General features: G+C 38.8%; 1 protein-coding gene and 1 long non-coding RNA gene across 2 annotated transcripts in view; one reads left to right on the top strand and one right to left on the bottom strand.

Moving 5' to 3' along the window:
- The window catches only part of LOC115235694 (forkhead box protein P1-like), a 288,332-nt gene that overhangs the window by 138,457 nt on the left and 130,444 nt on the right, over window positions 1-19,431 (top strand). The window contains exon 2 of the mRNA XM_029807634.1: window positions 6,073-6,180. Coding sequence (XP_029663494.1) covers window positions 6,073-6,180 — 108 coding nt within the window. The remainder of the gene's footprint in view (window positions 1-6,072; window positions 6,181-19,431) is intronic.
- LOC115235695 lies at window positions 9,304-15,609 on the bottom strand. Its single transcript, XR_003884076.1, has 3 exons — window positions 15,212-15,609; window positions 10,692-10,821; window positions 9,304-10,360 (listed from the first exon to the last, which is right to left on the bottom strand). It is a non-coding gene; the product is annotated as an uncharacterized LOC115235695 (long non-coding RNA).

The following is a 19,431-nucleotide window of genomic DNA, read 5'->3' as shown; positions in this document are numbered from 1 at the left end:
ATAATTTTATTTTAATTAATATATATAATAATTTATATTTTAATATATACTTTTAAGTTAGATAATAATTAGGTAATAATTAATTGAAATTAAAATTCGTTTAACAATTAAAATTCAAAATTTTTTTATGTGCAAACGTAATTCATTCTTTTATAAATTTTTATTTTTTATTACAAAATATAAAATGTAGATTATTGAAAAATATGCATATTGCATTATCTACTCCGTATCATATTAAATTAATGAAAACAAAGAAAAAAATATTCGTATTTTAAAAAAACAACGAAATTACAAAATATTTATTTATTACAGACGTTAATTCATATCATCAGACTATGAACCAATCTTTTAATAATTCCATAGAGAAAATACGTTTCTAATACGGTGCGATAAAGTAATATTCAACAGTTAACTGTTAGAATAATAGTTCGAATATGCTGCTAGTGTTCTATCTTCGGTGCGGATATATTACACGTTGTTTGCATTATGCACAGCGCCGCTCTAGAAAGTAAACGTGAATGCGGGGAATCCATGCATATCGCAACTTTATGCCTGCGAAGTGGATGCTAAGAATATCTCGCGTGTTGCAGCGGGCACGAATGGCCAGGAGAGCATTACAATGTTCACTTTGGTTCTTCGGCTGAAAATAGCGTAACTTTAACGTTATTATACACAAATATCAATGGAAATGAGTCCGCGAATCGTGGGAATCGACTTGGTCCTTATCTTCAAGTCTACGTAGTTTATTAGTTTATTTTGGCACATACACATTTATTAGATCGCAAAACGAAATTTTACATTTGTCTACATAAAGTACGATATTGATTTATACAAATTTAATTACAAAAAAAAAAACATGTTTCATAATTATAACATACAAATTTTTATAATTTTCTTTGAGTGACCCTGAAATGAGTAAAATTTATAACATTACTTATACATTAGGTAAATTAAATAATATAATTAAATAATTTTAAGAATATATTCTAAATATACAGGTTGTAATATATAAGTCATCTATTTTATTATCACGATTATTAAACGTATATTCTTGTGATAATAACGACGCGAAATGATAATATTCTTACATCTCGGCATGAGATGTCAGTGTCAGTATAAATCTTATTTTTGACTCATGAGTCATCGTAATGCAAATTACGAGTCGCCTGACGCAATCCGGCTATCACTACGAGAATCGCGATTACAGCGTCAGCTGTTCGTCGCGTCTTCACATGTTGTACGGACCATAGTGTGAGCACCGGTTATTAGTGTTAGAATCAACGTACAGCTGGAGGCTTCTCTAGCATCACGAGCGGAAGAGCAAAACAGACCGGAAAAAGCACAGAGAAAACGGGACGGTCGACTTCGTCGTGCTCCTCTCGTTGTCCCTCGTGTCCCGTCTTCATATCGCACACGTTTCTGTCTTTCGCGCGTACACGTGGAGGCGAGTCATCCGCGGCTCGTTCTCGCTCGGCAAAACTTAACAAAACAATTTGCTCCAAAGCAAACAACGGCATCCGGTTTACTTGTGAATAAACAACATATTTATTTTTAGAAGCCCCGCGATCGTAACTCGTTCGTTCGGACGACCGCATCCGAAAGCGCGTCTATTTGTCGGCGCTATATGAGCTAACGATTGGACGGATAAAAATTGTCGGTGACATAAGCTTTGTGTTATTTATCTAGTTTTTTCTTGTTAAAAAAGTTACGCGAAAGAGAGAGAGAGAGAGATCTTATAGTCACGGTCATCATATTATCGATTTTTATCTAACGGATAAAAACTTATAATCTGATATTATTTCATTATTATCTTATGTTTGTCATTTAAATGGCTTTTTTGTGTAATTAGAGAATATTTTTATTTAAAATTAAAAGTAAGATATTAAAGGATACTTTCTTTTTTTTTATAATAGTTACAAAATAGAAAAGTAAAAGCAAATGCAAGTAAGTGGTATTGCAGATATTGTCATAATATAATAGTGAAAAACACTGCCGTCAAACTAAAGTCATTGAGATAAAATTAGCAACTTTAGAGAGGTTTACGGTTAAAGAAGTCAAATTAAAAGTTGACGTGAGTTTAACGGTAATAATATACATATTGACGAATGCTGGTTTAAACATTCAGATGACGTGACAAATGGTTTCCGTTAATGGCACATTGACTAAAGTGATAAATTAGTCCTATTACCTAGATTTGGCATAAATTTATTGATATTGACTTCGTTGTTGTATATTAATTATTAAATTACCAGCTGAAATATCTTCATGATTTCATCATTTATGTCAGTTTAATGTGAATCTGTCCACCATCCGTATTGTTTCGCGCAAAAAATCCATTTATATTTACAGTCGTTCGGTAATTCCGTAAATAATCAAATCGTAAATTCGAATTTCCCAATTACTCGAACTGTGTCGATGTCGGGGGATGACCGAACAGATTGCATATTCATCATTCGAGAGCGCCATTTCAGACGAGACATTTTGTCGTCCGGCGAATGATCCTGGAGACGCGTTATACGTGCGAAAAATTAGCATGTAGAAGGCAGTAGTAAAAATAATAATTGACGAGATTATTCGACCTCCTCGTGAGACACTCGAAACGAAATGAAATGTTTTATCGTTGTGCCGTGTCTGAGGGTGTTCACGGGGGTGATGGTGGGACGGCAGGTCGTTCCTCCCATTCATCCTCTCGTTTCTTCTCTCATTCTCGCATAGTACAGAGGAAGGAAGAAGGGAGAGAAGGGAATGATCGTAATCATATTTTCAGGGGAACGGATTTATGCAACGTACTACGTCGCGCGTCTCTGTACATAAAACGCATTTAAAATTCTCGAGGCGCAACCGGGAGGTGCCTGTTCCCGTCTCTGTCGATAGCGCGGGCCGCGTCGCGCCGATGGTAGGCGCCGCGGGGGTTGTAATTGGCAATATCTATCGAATTTTACAATAAATCTCGCCGTGCCTCGAAGGAGAGGACCGTGGGGGTGGGTGGGCCGCCGCGGCAATAAAACACCGGGTAGTATCGCGAGGGGCTGCCGCGCCATGCACTTAACGACTTATCTTATCTTCGAATTAGGTCGCGGTTAGAGCTTCGCTTAATACAGAGCTACGGAGACACGCGGCTGCGATCGTAACCACGTGATTTATATTCAAATTATTATTAGCTCGTGGCGTGAAAATATTATGTCATATATCAGATTAAATCATTTTCATAATAAAAAGAATGTTGTGTTTATTTTTCATGTTATTAACATATTTGCTTCTTTATAAATTGTTGATGGCAATTTTTAGTATTACTCAATATTGGTGAAACATTTATGAGAAATGCGCGTTATCAGATATAAATATTTATTTTAATTTGCGCTTATAAATAATCAAATTAGCTAATACACTTGAATAATTACTTGTTCCATTCTGTTGCAATGAGATCGAAGGTTCATGAAATAATATCTCTGTATTAATTTCGTAGTTGCTTTGCCTAAAAACATACGTAATAAATAAATTAATTTCTTATACTTCTCAATATATATTATTGATATGATTTCCTAAAATATATTATTCACAATTATCTTGAAGATTTTTTATAAATCAAGTAAAAAATGAATTGTAACAATGCAAGTGTTATTTTGCAAAAAATAAATCCATATTCTCTGTATTGGCATCATCCATGCACAATTTTTACGCGTTAATAATTATATATAAATATAAAAGGCATTATATAACTACAACTGATCTCGTCTGGATACGGTAACAGAGAAGTTAATTAAAATCGCCGTCAATTTTCTGCCTTGCAGCACGTCGTCGTTGGCGCACGTGACGCGATTTGACAATGAACATATCGAGAGGGAAGGACGTTGGATCTTCGGTTTTGTCGCGTAACGGTAAGAGATCCGTTTGTTTATTTCCACGGGACACAATACTTAATATACAACATTCTCTATGATGCCGAGCGCGGGATGACGACGACCAGCATGACGACAAGAGCGAGAAACGGTGGTGTGCATCGCGTGTTTTGTTTGCGCGTTTTCTTTTGTCGCGTGCATGTATGTCCAGCTGCGCGTTGAGAACTCGGCTGGCTCATGCAAATGTACCGCGCGTACAATGTGCTTCAATAGCCTCCACATATTTATATATGCTATCCGGTTCAGTATTTTCTACCGCGACTGTTTATTTCTGCGCCTCGTATACGGAGAACATACGAGGCTCTCTTTTTAGAGAAAGAGAAAGGGAAAAAGTAGGAGGACTAAAGGAACAAGGAGAGACAGACAAGCGGTGAAAGACAGCCGCTGGCAAGCAAGTTTCATCGACCGAGCGCGACGATCGTTACACATTACCTTGCCACCCTACACGCGTCACGCGTGGAAATAAACGGAGTTACATTTTGTAATTACACCCCTTGGGTCGATGCCGACTTCTCATAGAAATCGATCAGGCGTCCCTGTGACTCGCTTTAAAATTTACGATTTCAAAGTCTCCGTAACTTTGCGGATTATTTAACACGGTTGAAGATTTGTTTCTATTTTCATACGAATTTTGTGTCGAAACTATTCTCCCGTTTCTTCGATGAGCTTAACATTCGAGAATGATATTATTGTATGCATTGTATGTAATATTTATTTAAAAATTGAAATATTTTAAAATGCACAAGGAGATAATTATATTTTTTTTTTATTCGTTCGCGTTTCTATCTATGCAGTGACATTTGCAGGCGTATTTCTAAGATTTGCGTAACGCATACATTTGAACGGAAATTTAGCTAATTATACCGTGCCAAAATAATTTAGGATCTCGGTCATATTCTACGCTGATTCCTGTAAATCATTACGGTTGCATCATTATGATTCTGGCCAACTTTTAAACTTTAAATATAATCGATTCTTAGTTCAAATGATGGACTCTTACGTCAAATAATTTATTAGAGTAATAGTTCTCAAGAAGAAGATGACATTACTTTGAACAAGATTTTATTATTGACGCATATTTACAATAAATAATATATCTAAAATTATTTACAAGTAATCGTAATTACATTTATGAATTTATCGCGACAATATTATAAATTTATCCATAGGTCAAAAAGAATTGAGAACAACTGCATCAAAAAGCGTGCCTCATATATGTTTTAATAAATCTAGCAACATATGATGTCTCGTTTTTTACGGCGAAAAACGCGATTTAAAATAACGGCAATGTAAATAAAACTTTACATCATAAAATACGGAACATAAAATATCGCCAGTTTCAATAGCACATAAAATACTACCATTGTGTGACGTTTAGTAAAATATCATATTTAAATTACATTTGCTCGCGTGTATTCTTTCCGTTATGGATCTTTGAAGTTTTTTTTTTTTTTTATAGATCGACCAGCGCTCTTTATTTCGCGCGAAATGCCAGTGTCACCTCATGCGGGAAATGAATATTAATATAAAGGCGGCCGATTTCCGCGGCGAAGCAACGAATAATATAATAGCCGTTCCGCGCAAAAGATGCGTCTGCGACCGAGAGGGCGAAGCACCCGAAGACGAAGTGTTCTCATTATATCCGGTGATTTATGTGCGTGCCACCTTACCGTCGGAAGAGATTCTAGGTTAAAAATAAAGTTAAAAGAAAAATAAGGCTTACGGGGTGCAAAGTCGAGAAAGAGAGGTGGGGGAGACGCCGCGGCTCGCGGAATATATTACAAAAATAAGCTCGCCGGCAAGCGGCGAGACGCGGCGTGCGGAAAAGCGTCGAAAAAACTTTGAAACTTTTGGGAGCCTCGAAGATCGATGCCCCTCGACCTGGCCTGCCGTGTAACTTTTCTTGTTTATCGAGACGTGAGAATAAAAATCCGCAATCATACAAGTAATTCCATGTACCTCTCTCATCAAAAATTTATTAACGATCTTTGCAGTTTATTGTTAATTGTGAGTATTTCAAAGAAACCATTTCTTTTTGGCAGAATATATCTTTATTTGCATTTTTATATACAGATAAATTTGTTATGTATACTCGTGTTATTTTTTTTTAGATGTATTATTACGATATGCTATTATATACATCTTACTAATTATAATACTTATTTTGTTTCAGGGACACATTGGTGAAAATCCGTTTGACAACGGTTCGTGGGGAAAGGAGCATTTTCAGCCATCGACAGTTCCCTGGCAGCTGAATCCACGCGGCCACGGTCGTCCTAGTGTAAGTGTTTTTGCTAACTTATTACGTAGATTATATTTATAATCTTATATGAGAAATATATAGTTGTGCGGAATATAGTCTTCAACTAGATAGTAAAAATACATATAAACTATAGATTTATTTTTTCTCGAAGATATAGAGAAATTATTCAAAGATTTACGAATTTTTATGAAATAGAAAAAAAAAATTTTTCGTAACAAATGTAGTTTCATAGGAAATAATCTCAGATTTATTTTTCTCAATCAATTGATTGCATATTTCGGTCGTAATACGATTTCGAGATTATTGGCTATAATTCTCGCGAGGGTAAATGCGTCAAATTTATAATTCCGGCGGGTAAGAATGCTCGCGTCGCTCCGAGGGATGAGGAAGGAAGGGTAGGAACGAGAAAAGAAATCCGGCGGCTCATTGTGTCGGCAGGTAGCAAAAATGCTGGCGGGGTCGCTGCTTTCTCGAGCGTTTTCTCCCAAGAGTCGTCGGCTACTATATCGTCACCCCCTCCTCGAAAACCTCCACCCTTCGACCAACGTGGCCGACTACCCTCTTGCGCTTACGCTCACTCCCCCGTACCACTCGTCCTGTCACCCGGTATTTATAATACGCTTTGTTTTCCCTCGACTATTTGTCTTGGGTTCTCGGCTCCTTCGCTAACGTTATTATCTCGCGTTTTATTTTTATTTAATTCCGCCGTGTCGAGTTTCGCATCCCCTCCGCGACATTCCCGTTACTCACTCGTAGGAGACCTTAATGAGCGAACGTCTCGTCAAATGCTTAGATGGTTTTTTTTATATCTTCTTGCGAATCATTCGATGTTTTAATTTTCTCGGCGAATCATTCTCCTGTCTTGCGGCATCCTAAATTTGTGTGCTAAGATTTGATTATTATTGGAAATTATTTACGAGTACGTGACAATGTGATGAATATTTTTTGCGTGTACAAAGTTTCATATTCACGTATCATTATGCATGACTCACATGCTGCACGACTCGCATAATCTCTGCCAATGACTCGCGTCATAATTTGTGCCATTTGCCAACAATTTTAATGTTCGTTGATTTGCATATTATTTGCCTTTGTCAATCGCGTGCCGATCTCCAATCTTTACGATGTGGATTGCACGGCGCGCGTCTTTACACATGTTCGGATACGATGATATTTTATATGGCACAATGCGATGTGATCATGCTGTTATTACATAAGAACTCACACATTTTTGTAATATTTATTTAATAAGAAAAACTATATAATGCAGAGCTCTCTCTCTCTCTCTCTCTTTCTCTTTCTCTTTCTCTCTGGCTTATTGAATTTGCATTTGGAAATATGAAAAATTATACATCTTATGATTGTATTGCTTTATTTTTCAATTATAGATTTTTCGACTAATCAAAACCCTGATTTATTGTATACATATATAACATTTTGAATATAAAGTGTTGAATGGGATAAAACTCCATTAAATGCAAAATTATATATACATGTATATATGAAAATTTTGATGAGCTTCAGCTATGATTTTCAATAATAATTCTATTTTTGTAACGAGTGACATACTTTGTTTAAGTAAGGAGAGAATTAAACATGTACGGATCGTCAGGCGCACGTGCACAATCGGCATTTGTCTTCCTGATATCATCATATCGAGCGCGATCGTTTACAAAAATAACAAAAGCAACCGAAACCACTGACGTCAGCGTTTCCGCGAGCGTACGCGACCGATGATCTCATGCGTGCATATACGCGTATGCTTACCTAACGTACCGCAGCTCCTTTTACGCATGGCGTTACGTGTAGTCGTAAACACAAATTGCGCTATCGCATATGTCTACGTGACAACGACGGTGCAGTACGTTCGCTTGTTGCAATCACGTATGCATTTGTCAGCATCTCAGGAAGCAATGCGTAGCGATACATGTATCACTTCTACCAGTTCTCTCGCGTCGATCTTATCCGTTCAAAATCAAACTCTCGCGCGCGACTTTCGATGCTGCAAGGCATGAATTGTTTCGCTTTTGACTCTGGAATGTATAAGAGCGTTGATTCTCTCATACCGCTCTCATAATCTCAGCCACGCCTGTAGTAATATGAATCGCGGCAAAAATCAGAACGGGTGGTGGCTCTTAGACCGTTCCCGCAGCCAGCCCCTGGGTTTTAAGATATGCAGAGCACAACGCACGCTTTCCTAGCGAGACTATTTTAATACGAATGAGGGTGGGAGGATCAGAGACGAGAGCGCGCGATGGTATGGCGGCCGGCTCGGCACAAGATCTACTTCTTGATTACAGAACTTTTTACCTAATTACATAACATTGTTACCATTTACAAAGTCGCGTCGGGCCTGCGCTGGCTGACTACTAATTAGAATCCCCGATTAGCACCCGCGGCGACATCGTATTCCATTTCGATAAGTCTCGCGACATTTCACCAGCTCTCATAATGAAAGAGTTGCGAAAGACTATGTAGTAGTGAGACTTTTAATGTCGTGAATGAAATAAAATATTAAAAATAAATGCATTGCTTTACATAATGTTATCTCTATAAAATGCAAAATAGATGTTGGAAATTTTTTTAGAATTGGAAAAGGTGTTGCAAGAGTTGTATCGCACATGTTTGATTTAAAAACAACATTAGTTATTTATTCATAATTTTTCTGATGAGACAGATCACTTATTTCTGCTGTTTTTATTGGATATCTTAAGATACTGCTGTGAAAATTTTCTTTTGCGTTATGCCATTCGGCGACAGACGTTTATTTTTACAAGATAGTCGAGGTCACAAATCGTATATACGAGACATGTCACTTACGGGATATCTTGTGGAACGATAAAAATTTGAGTCCTATTCTTCGTGAATAATTAGATATACCGATTTGCGCCAGACACTAACACGCTGGAAAATTCGGGATATCAAAGGTTTAGAAAGAGTCGAATTTATCTTCGGGACTTAAGGTTCTTATCGGAAAGATGTAAGGGTCGCAGAGATAGTCATGCGCGAGGGACGAGTTTCCGACGATGCAGACATTAAGACGTCTGGTCCTCCATCCCCAGCAAACGCCGTTTCACCCCTTCCCCCCCCCCCCCCCCCCATCTTTAGACGGGAGGTTTACCCCGTCTTCATTGTCCTCTAATTCTCATCTGATCCTCACATTACGTAATTTTCTCTTTATTATTTTATAATTCTCTCTCTAGCCCCGGGCCCGACTCATCCGACTCCAGGTCCGCACGAACTCATCCTCCGCAACGCATACTAATGCACCTCGCATTTATTAATTATTCCGTACTAGTTACTCCGGCTTCTCGTCTCGCCGTCGCAATGATAGATTAAACCGCGTAGATTCGAAAGCTCGCGATGCGAATCCTGCTCGTCACTAGTAATACGTGCTCGGAAATTTTTTCCTTCCACAAATCGATAGAAACCGGAATATTCATTCCGCGCTCTTCAACTCTGCGCGACAAAACTTACGAATTACGAATAATAATATAAATTAAGTATTAAAGAGAATCTCTGCATGTGAGACGTGGATTTTTCAAAGAAATTTTATTACATTTGTATATTGTTTGTTTCGATTTCTCTGTGTAAAATTTTTACGCCTTCAGATTATCTAAAATTACTATCTAAATACATTGCTCTTGCAGCCTCTGAATCTTAAAACTTTACTAGAAATTATCTCGCTTAGAATTTACTTTCCTGAATTTACTTACTGAAAGAGAACGTTGTAAAGGGTTGATTGTTAGATATTTTAAGATGAAAATTATTCACGGCGTTTAAATTTACGTGCCGCCTGAATAGAAATCAAGCAGCGATCGAGCGCCTTTTGACGAGCTCCTAAAATCCAGTTCGCCGTCTCGTACGCGATATTTGAAGATACAAGCAACTATTCCACGGGGAACATTCCCTCCAAGATCTTTAACTCCGCGGTCCTGAAGGACTCGGCTTGCCACTTGGTATGCAAGGTGAACAGCCATTCATCTCCCGATCTCCAGCGTTAGTCTCGACCTCCGGATATAAATTAGCTTTTGTTTAGCATTCAATGCGAGACGCCTTTTCTGCCGCGTCGGACCGACCTATCGCCGCACAACCCCCATGATTAGGCATCCTGACCAGCTCGTCGTACTGCTGGCAATCCGGTGCAATTAATGTAGCCACCTGCCTCTCCGTTGGACCAATTAAACGCTTGCGATTGCTGTGAAAAGAAATTGCTCCGATGTTAAAGGAGAATTTAAATCTCGAGGGGCGATCGGGATCGCGAAAAGTTCGCTTTAAGGTACTTTTGATGAAATATATAATGAAAGAATAAATGTGTGTGTGTGTGAAGGAATAAATGAAAAAAAAAAAAAATTTTATCATTCAACACAAATAATTTTTAACAAAATATTTGCTTTATTTAATAAAGCAAATGTATTTAGGATTACATATGCTGGTAGATAAACATAAAATAAAAAAAAGCTATAATTTTTAACTCTTGTTTCTAAATTATATAACAAAACTAAAATTTTCAAACTATTCGATATTACCCAAAAGTTTTCTCATGCCGGTGCTCAGAATATTCCCTTTAGGGCTGCTCCTTAATATTCCATGGTACACTCCAGCAAAGAGGGTCGACCAATAATCATACATCCCCTTCAAGAATTCGGTTTGCCGTCTCTTCATAATAGGCATAATTATTAATATTAATATAACAAGGTTTTTTTAACTTGCAAAAGCTTTGTGATATAATTCAAAATTATTATTGAATTTTGTATTAAATTGTTTTGTCATCGGTCAACTATATTAAAATTTAAGGTAACGTTTGTCATAAACGATGAATCATAAGAATGTTCGTTATTTCAAAAATTTTCATTGAATCGCAAGAAAAATTCCGCCGCATTTATCTATGTTGCGAATTTTGCGAAAGGGGATTATTTTCGCGACGCCGAAATATCCTATCTGAAAATTCGCATTATCTCTAAGTCTGAATTTCATCCAGAAAGAGACACTTTCTTCGCGCTTTCTTGAGGACAGTGACGGGAGAAAGCCTGTTGATTCTGATGCCGGTAAATCCGGCAGATGGGAAACATCGTCTAGCCGGCGTTGAACTTTCTCGATATACAAGGCAACATAGCAACACAACACGGTAAAGCACAACAAGTGGGGGGGATGCTGGGGGTGGAAAGCCCGATAGATATACAGCCACCCGTAGCAGAGAGGCGCGCGTCGCCTGCGCCACGTGCTTTTCACCCCTCCTCGGTGTTTCTCCACCTCTCCCCTTTCTCCGTCTGTCTTCCTCTCTTTCGCTCGCTCTAAACAACCCCTCTACCTACTGATCGGCCGACCGTATACACCCCTGTCATTCCCCGCCCGTGGGAAACGCAGCCTCTCTCGCGATACACCACGTGGCTGCTGCAACAGTTTCCATGCCGCATGTTGCACGTGCAATGAGATGATAGAAAAATAAAATCTCGTCATTATTATTATATTTATAATAATAACGACGGAATTTTATTTTATATATGTTTAATTAATTTTTATATATCATTTAATGTATATTAAATATTTTTTATGGATTGTGGAATCTTTTTATTCGTGCTGCCGTTACTAGTTTCATTAGTATATTGTTGTTTGTTATAGATTGATTCCAATATAAAATAATAATTGGTACTATTTTTTTATAAATCGTGCTACATATTCTAATTTATTCTAATTTCTTATGCGAATAATTTATAAATAATATAATAATGCCGACGATACAGTTTTCAAATCTAAAAATACTCTTATAATAATGAGCATTATATTATTCTTCAATTATCTTTAAAAGAATCCTCTCCATCATCTCTTAACAAATACATTAGCTCCGCGTGTTATCGATTCGGTCCGGAAAAACAGGCGCATCGGAAGCACGTGAATAATGCGTCCCAGAAGAGCTTTCAGACGCAGCGAAACGTTATACAGTGCTTGTAAGGTTTGGTTTTGCGGACGCTCACCCCCAGGCTAACCTAAGGCAACTGCGGCAGGCAAGCGGTCGCGGTCGGAGCCAAGTTAGGTCTAACAACGTAACCGAGACGTGCAACCTTGTAAATAGATGTCTGGAGCGTGCCAGAGCTCTCGTTGCCTAGCTCGCTACACACGCGAGCGAGAACAACGTCGCGGAAGTTCGCGCAGAGGGTAAGGTGAGCAAGCCACCCGGGGGCCCCGTTGTGTTGTACCTCGTCGTACATATACTCCGCTTCTTACGTGCACACACGCGTGCACGCCAGTAATTAGTGTCTTAATGAACCCGCGCCGCGGGTAAGGAGCTGCGCAAATAATTGCCAGCATGCGCGATCTCACTACTCGAACACGCTCCGCTCGGCGCCACTCGGTCTTGGATGCGGGGAGGGACGGATGGTGATGCAATCGCGGGACGGGAACGGGAGTTTTTCTTTCTTTTAAGATACGATTGCGTGCGCGCGAAATCGCGGAGAGCATTAATTTAATATGGCTTTGGTCGCGCGCGTGCGAATGCGCCGCTGATTCCTCGCGAGTGTCGTTGTGGCATTATGACGTTTTAATGCGACAAAATTGCATGCTGGAAGTTCGCCGTGCATGCGTTTGTGTGTGCGTAATAACACGGCGCTTTTGCTACTGATCGCATGCAAAGAGAATTCTACTGCAAATCATTAGATGCAATATATTTATTGTTTTGTATGCGAGCGTTGTGTCTTTCTCTGTAAATGAAGGATTCATATATTTCATAAGAAGAAGGAACTATATTTAATCAACGAATTAAACTTTTAAAATACAATAATAACAATTTCCTCTATTCGACCTAGAATAGATTTTTTAATTTTATATTTAATTACTAGATATTTATTATTGAAGAATTATGAAAAAATGTTTTATCGTATTTTTTAAAGAACATCATATTTCCTTAAATATTTAATCAAAACGCCGACTTATATATTAGTTTACACAATTCATTATTACTCTTATTATTTTATCAAGCAAAAAATTAATAAAACGGCGCGACCAAAGTCTTAGATTTCTTATTTTTTTAATATGATATAATAGATGTTTTTTTCTCAGATAATGATATAATAAATTAATTACGAAAGAGTTGCAACTGAAACTTTGTTTCATTAAATGACTACTATGATAAATAACTGCTGTGACAGCACTGTCAGATTATGATTAAAGCTGATTCAGTTTTAATCGATGACGTAAACCTTAATGTTTCTTTCCGTTGTTTGCGGCCTTGATTCGATAGTCAAGAAGATCTTGCCGACATTTGACAAGTTGACATTTTCAACGATACTTTTCTGGTACGAAGAAGTACAATGAAAAAATATTTACTGTTTTATTGTACATTAAGCGCAGTCTGACGTAGGTCCGGCCGCTAATGCACCGCCCTTATTCGACTTGGAACGACTTTTTGCTTTACGACGGGCGATTTGAATTTTATACACTGCGATATTTGAATTACGATGCGCCATAAAACACGATCGTCTCAGTATGTGTGTGCGTTTCTTCGAGGACATCGATTATATCTACATACGTGTACGAATGTTATTCGATTAATTTTAACGTCGTTTTGCTACACTATTATTTACTCAAATTTATATACTTTATGACATATAATATGCAAATAATACGATTTTTGCTCTGGATTACTATGCGTTTATATTTATTTTATGTAAGAGAACTTTGACATCTTACAACGCGATTGGAAAGGAAATATGCAATTTATATTTAGAATCGTGTCTTGTAATGCGGATAATGTCATAAGAAATTATTTATAGAAAACGTGAGCACACACACATATTATTATTAATGTCACGTATCTGCTTTATTATACAGATATATGAATACTGTAAAAAATGGAAACGGTAGCACGTGATGCTTGACATTTTTGCGCCGGACAGGTACCATTTCATCTTTATACAGCACATCGCGATTTTTGCTCGACGGTGCTCATTACGACTGTCAAATTTAGAGAATAAGAGACGTCGGAAATCAAGCAGCAACCAGAAGCATGTCTTATTATTAATCCTTCTACCGCCGTCGTATGTCTTCTTGTTCAGTATTCATTCATCAGTATCATGCAATTTTTCCATTTTAAAACTTTTCATGCTTTATTAATTTTTTTCCTCAGACCGAGTTTTTCTCGTTTTTGATTCAGCCACAATAATATAAGAATCGAGACTGATGATCGAAAAAAGTCTAAATATAGATAATCGCAAACTCTGATATAATTCATGAGCCTGTTCTCACATTGATTCATGCTGGATTTTTTCTGTTTTTCATCTTGTCTTTTATCATTCTCACAACACGGTGATATAATTTTATCCCATTTATTCTTCTCTATTTCGGATTTATCGTCGATTGGAATCACAAATACGAAATATCTTTTTGTTTTATAAATAAAAATTTATGCGCTTTGTGTCACCAATTTTGGCTGTATAAAAAACTGAATAATTATGTTACAATTATGATTGTAGATTTTAATTAGATGAAGTTAAAGCATGAGAACTTTTAATCGACGATGAGTTAATTTTTTGCAATCATAAGTCAGAATATAATTCCTAAGACAGTTATAATTGGAAATAATAAGTTATTATTATCCGTTATTAGCTGGAAAATATTTGATGAAACTCTGATATAATTCATGAGCCTGTTCTCACATTGATTCATGCTGGATTTTTTCTGTTTTTCATCTTGTCTCTTATCATTCTCACAACACGGTGATATAATTTTATCCCATTTATTCTTCTCTATTTCGGATTTATCGTCGATTGGAATCACAAATACGAAATATCTTTTTGTTTTATAAATAAAAATTTATGCGCTTTGTGTCACCAATTTTGGCTGTATAAAAAACTGAATAATTATGTTACAATTATGATTGTAGATTTTAATTAGATGAAGTTAAAGCATGAGAACTTTTAATCGACGATGAGTTAATTTTTTGCAATCATAAGTCAGAATATAATTCCTAAGACAGTTATAATTGGAAATAATAAGTTATTATTATCCGTTATTAGCTGGAAAATATTTGATGAGTAGATAAACGGATGCTTACCTTTTAAAATGAAGAATGATGTTTAACAGAAATTTTATCCATCTCACGATGTGTGTGTAACATTTTATCACAGTAGCGTGTTTAGTTCCGTTTCTTGGATCATCCTTTCGTGTTATGCAAGTTTTTTGATATTGTACATAAAACGAAAGGTATCTGCAGCCGTCTAATTAATAGAAGCGAACGGATGCGCATGTTAAACAGAGTAAGCGCATACGAGGAGGCAGCCGGTTTTCCGTGAAGTAATGTCGGCTACTTCCGCAGCCGCGGCAGGCTCTGATCAATACCCACGTCTTTCGTTCCTCGCTACGAGACGTGCACGTAGGAACATCCCGACGGTAGCCTCGGAAGGAAGTGAAAAAAGGAGAATGAGATGCGGCGCGCGCGGGGAGAAGGCGAAAGGAGGCGCGACGGAGAAGGGAAGAAAAGCCGAAGGATTCCGCGAGTCTGCGGTAATCGCACTTCGCCGAAGACTCTTGCTCCGTCTTTTTCCGCCTTCTTCCTTCCTCCCTCTTTTCGTCTTCTTCCTCCCATGAAAACCTATACGAGATGCGGGAGGGGAGACGAAGGGGAATCACGTGGTCGGGACACCGGCGGATATCGAGTGGGCGGACGACTAGAGGAGAGAGAAAAAGAGTGACAGAGAAAGAAAATGTGCGTGTGTGTATGTGTGAAAAAGAAGGAGAGAGAGAGAGAATACACTGCGCGCGCACTTTGATGTGTGCGCTCTCCCGGCGAGACTAGACACGGCGCCCACGCTTATACTAGACGCTGAGAGCTCGGCGAGCATGCGTGCGATGGACGCGTATGTGCATACTGCACATACATGTGCAACATGCTGGCGTAGCGATTTAACCAGGATACCGGCCTAGGAGGAGACGCATCCGCTAGCGGTGGTAGTAATGATAGTAGGGTGGTGGTGGTGATGCTGGTGGTGGTGGCGGCGGCTCGTCCTCTCTGCTGCCGGCGATAGTATGCCGGTAACGGTGGTCAGGAGGAGTACGGGAGGGAGGCACGAAGCTGTCGGTAGAAGAGAATAGAGATTCTTGATCTCCTCCTAGGCATTTGATGGTAGGGAAGGAGGATGGAAGAGCGAGGAACGCTTTCGAATGAGAAAGTCGGAGAAGCGCAGCACACGGCGATACGAGTAGAGGAGAAGGAGGAAGTTGAGAGGGACACGAGATAGAGAAAGAGAGAGAGAGAGAGGGAAAGAGGGAGAGATAGAGAGAGAGAGAGAAAGAGAGGGTGTGTAGGCGGATTGGAGAGAGGAATTCCACAGAGAGGCGTGTCTTCCCCGGCGCACCAGGTGCAAAGGTGCGCGAACGCGACGTCGCCACGCCTTTTCCAACGGTACCAACAGTGGTCCATGACCGCACGACGTCGACAGCTACGACGACGACGACGAAGACGACGAGGACGAGGATGAGGATGAGGACAACGGCGACGATGTCGGTGTATTAGCGTGTCTTCCTTGTCCGGCCCGGTACGAAGGCATCACGTCTGTCCTGCTCGAACGTCTCACTATGCCTGGAATAACTCGCGTCTCTCTTTTCCTTCCCCTCCTCCGCTCTTTCCTCTCGCGGCACCACCACACTGCGATCTCGCTTTCTCCTCTCCGCTCCTGTCTTACTCCATGCCACCCGCTACCCCTAGCGGGGGTACATACTATGTTAACGGACGGGTCGCGTCCGACCTACCACCGCCATCCCCACGTCCAGAATCCAGCTTCTGGTGTCAACGTCCCGGAGTTTCCACGGGCTTCTCTCTCCTGAATATGCACCTTCTACGCGCGCTAGGGCGCGGGCAGATGGGAATGGGGGATCGGGGAATCGGGGATGGACCGGGTGGGACGAGCGACGCAACGGGATTCTTTCTATCTTTCCCGATGCTCGCGACTGGAATGCGGGATGACAGTATTCGCCATCACGTAGCGCGCCCGCCTCGGTGCACGGTAAACAGAAATGAGAGAGGTCGCAGACGTGATTGTGATTTTCTCTTCTGGAAAGGGTAGTGCAACGGCGGGTGGTATCCATTTGATGGGTGGTAGTCGATAAATTGTTTTTCGGAGAAAGGATTCGCAGGCTCGATAGAGGAGTGCCTCCAATTCTCTTGGGCTTTTGTATTACTTGCACTGTTATCTTGACCGACGTTTCCTTCTCCCCTTCGTGGATTTCAAATTTTATTTGGTAATCCATGAAAAGTAGCAAAATCTAATCTATGATTGAAATTAATGTAATATGAAAATGTGATAAAGATATACAATTCCGAGTATCAATTAACTTTATGCATCACAGTTATTCTTAAAAAAATACACGCTAGTGTACTACAAAATACCAAATTCCTTTATTTGAATTTATTTCATTTCATCATGAGGAATGAAAGGCAGGATTTGTCATATAAATGATCAAAAACGGCATTTGTTAAATATAATGCAAATGATTTTGTGACGAAAAGTTATTTTATGATATCCGCAAAAATATATTCAAATATTATCTAAAATCTCTAGAGATATGTATTAAAGCATTATGCATGAATTTCATTTGGTTATGTGTGTAGTTTCTAAAATTCTAACAAAATTAAATAAATGCCAAATTTACATTGAACTCATTAAAGTATGGATAAAATGATGAACAAGTATTACGATGAATATTGAATAATGTGCGTCTATGTCTATGAACATATATTAATTAATCCATGCTGCACGATAGTGAGATGAAAATATAGAATTGAATAATTGAATCTTTTTAGGAGCATTTGGCTCAAATATTAGATAAAAGGTGCTCAGACAAGATATTTTATTATAATTCGTATTAATAGGCATGCATAAAGAATGTAATGTATGTTTGAAACTCGTATTTGGAACTGCATAAGATTTGAATAGCTCTACCAGATTCTATTTAAGAAAATATGAGAACTATTACTTATATCTAGTTACGAGGTCATATCTTTCTAAAATCTTTTCTGAACATATACTCTTTTTTTCTGTCATCGTTAATTAATCTAATCTCGGCGGATATTTTAAATCGATTATGTTTGCCAGCATATCCTTCGCGATAAATTTTCTTATTTTTTAAAGTAATCTTTTTAATTTAATTCAAGTAAAAGAAAGATTTATAAATAGAAATTTACACATCTTTATACGTTGTATAGATGGTATTACTTGATGAAATTTATCGTTATCGTAATGTAGTATTATTATTTATAGCAACGATATTATTCTCATTTAATATGTAATATTTTACAAGCATTTTTTTTTAAATATACAATTTGGATCAAAATTGTTATATAAATTACACACACTATGAAGAGAAAGATACAACTAGTTATGCATTTTTTCTATAAATTTGATTCAACAAATTCTACTTTAAATTCAATTAATATTCTTTTACAATTATTAAATATTGTTTATAATTAACTTTGGCTAACAAATCTTAAAATTCTATATAGAAAACCCAACAGATTTATTTCTCAGAGACACATTCGCCGAAGATGTTGCTCACGTTTTTGTTTTCAATCGCGTGTACCGACGGCAAGTTCGATTTTGGTTCCGTGCGATCCACAATGCATCGCGCCGTATGCGACATTTCGCATTTTCGCAATCATCCGTCCTTCTCTCCGCAGTTATTGCGCCCCCGCTCCCCTTCCCCGTCGTTTTATCCGGGATACTTCAGCATCGGGTCGGCGATTCTTCGGCGGCTCCTCTCCGTGTTCTCTTCGCCTCCATCCCCAGCGAACGCCACCCTCTTTCGCCGTGCTGCTACCTCACCTTCCGCCCACCTCCTTTCTCTCTCGCGATTCCATTTCTGCGTTGTTGAACTATAACTCTCTCTAGGAAGGCAGTGGCAGCTATTACGTCGGCTCCTAAGCTATTACGGCATCTGGGAGCCTCGTTGGTGCTGCTCCGCAGAAACGGGAACCAAAGAGGTTGGCACGAGAGGAGGAAGGCCGGAGAGGTGAAAGAGAAACGACGGAGAAAGAGAGATAGAGAAGAGAGAGAGAGAGAGAGGCGGGAGTCGGGTTAGGTGAAGTGATGTATTGAGATCCCATTGTATCCACGGAATCCCCTAAGATTGCCAAACGACGCCCTCTCCTCCAACCACCCCCATTCTCCCAACTACTACCTTCTTCTCGCACCCGCTTGCATAATACGTCACTGTAGAAGGCGAATCTCCGACCTACCTCGACGCCAAGCGGAAGGAGAAGCGGATATTTCTCCTCGGCAT

The sequence above is a fragment of the Formica exsecta genome, unplaced genomic scaffold, assembly GCF_003651465.1.
Source record: "Formica exsecta isolate Colony F162 unplaced genomic scaffold, ASM365146v1 scaffold233, whole genome shotgun sequence".
NCBI lineage: Eukaryota > Metazoa > Arthropoda > Insecta > Hymenoptera > Formicidae > Formica > Formica exsecta.
This window is presented reverse-complemented; position numbering and strand designations above follow the sequence as displayed.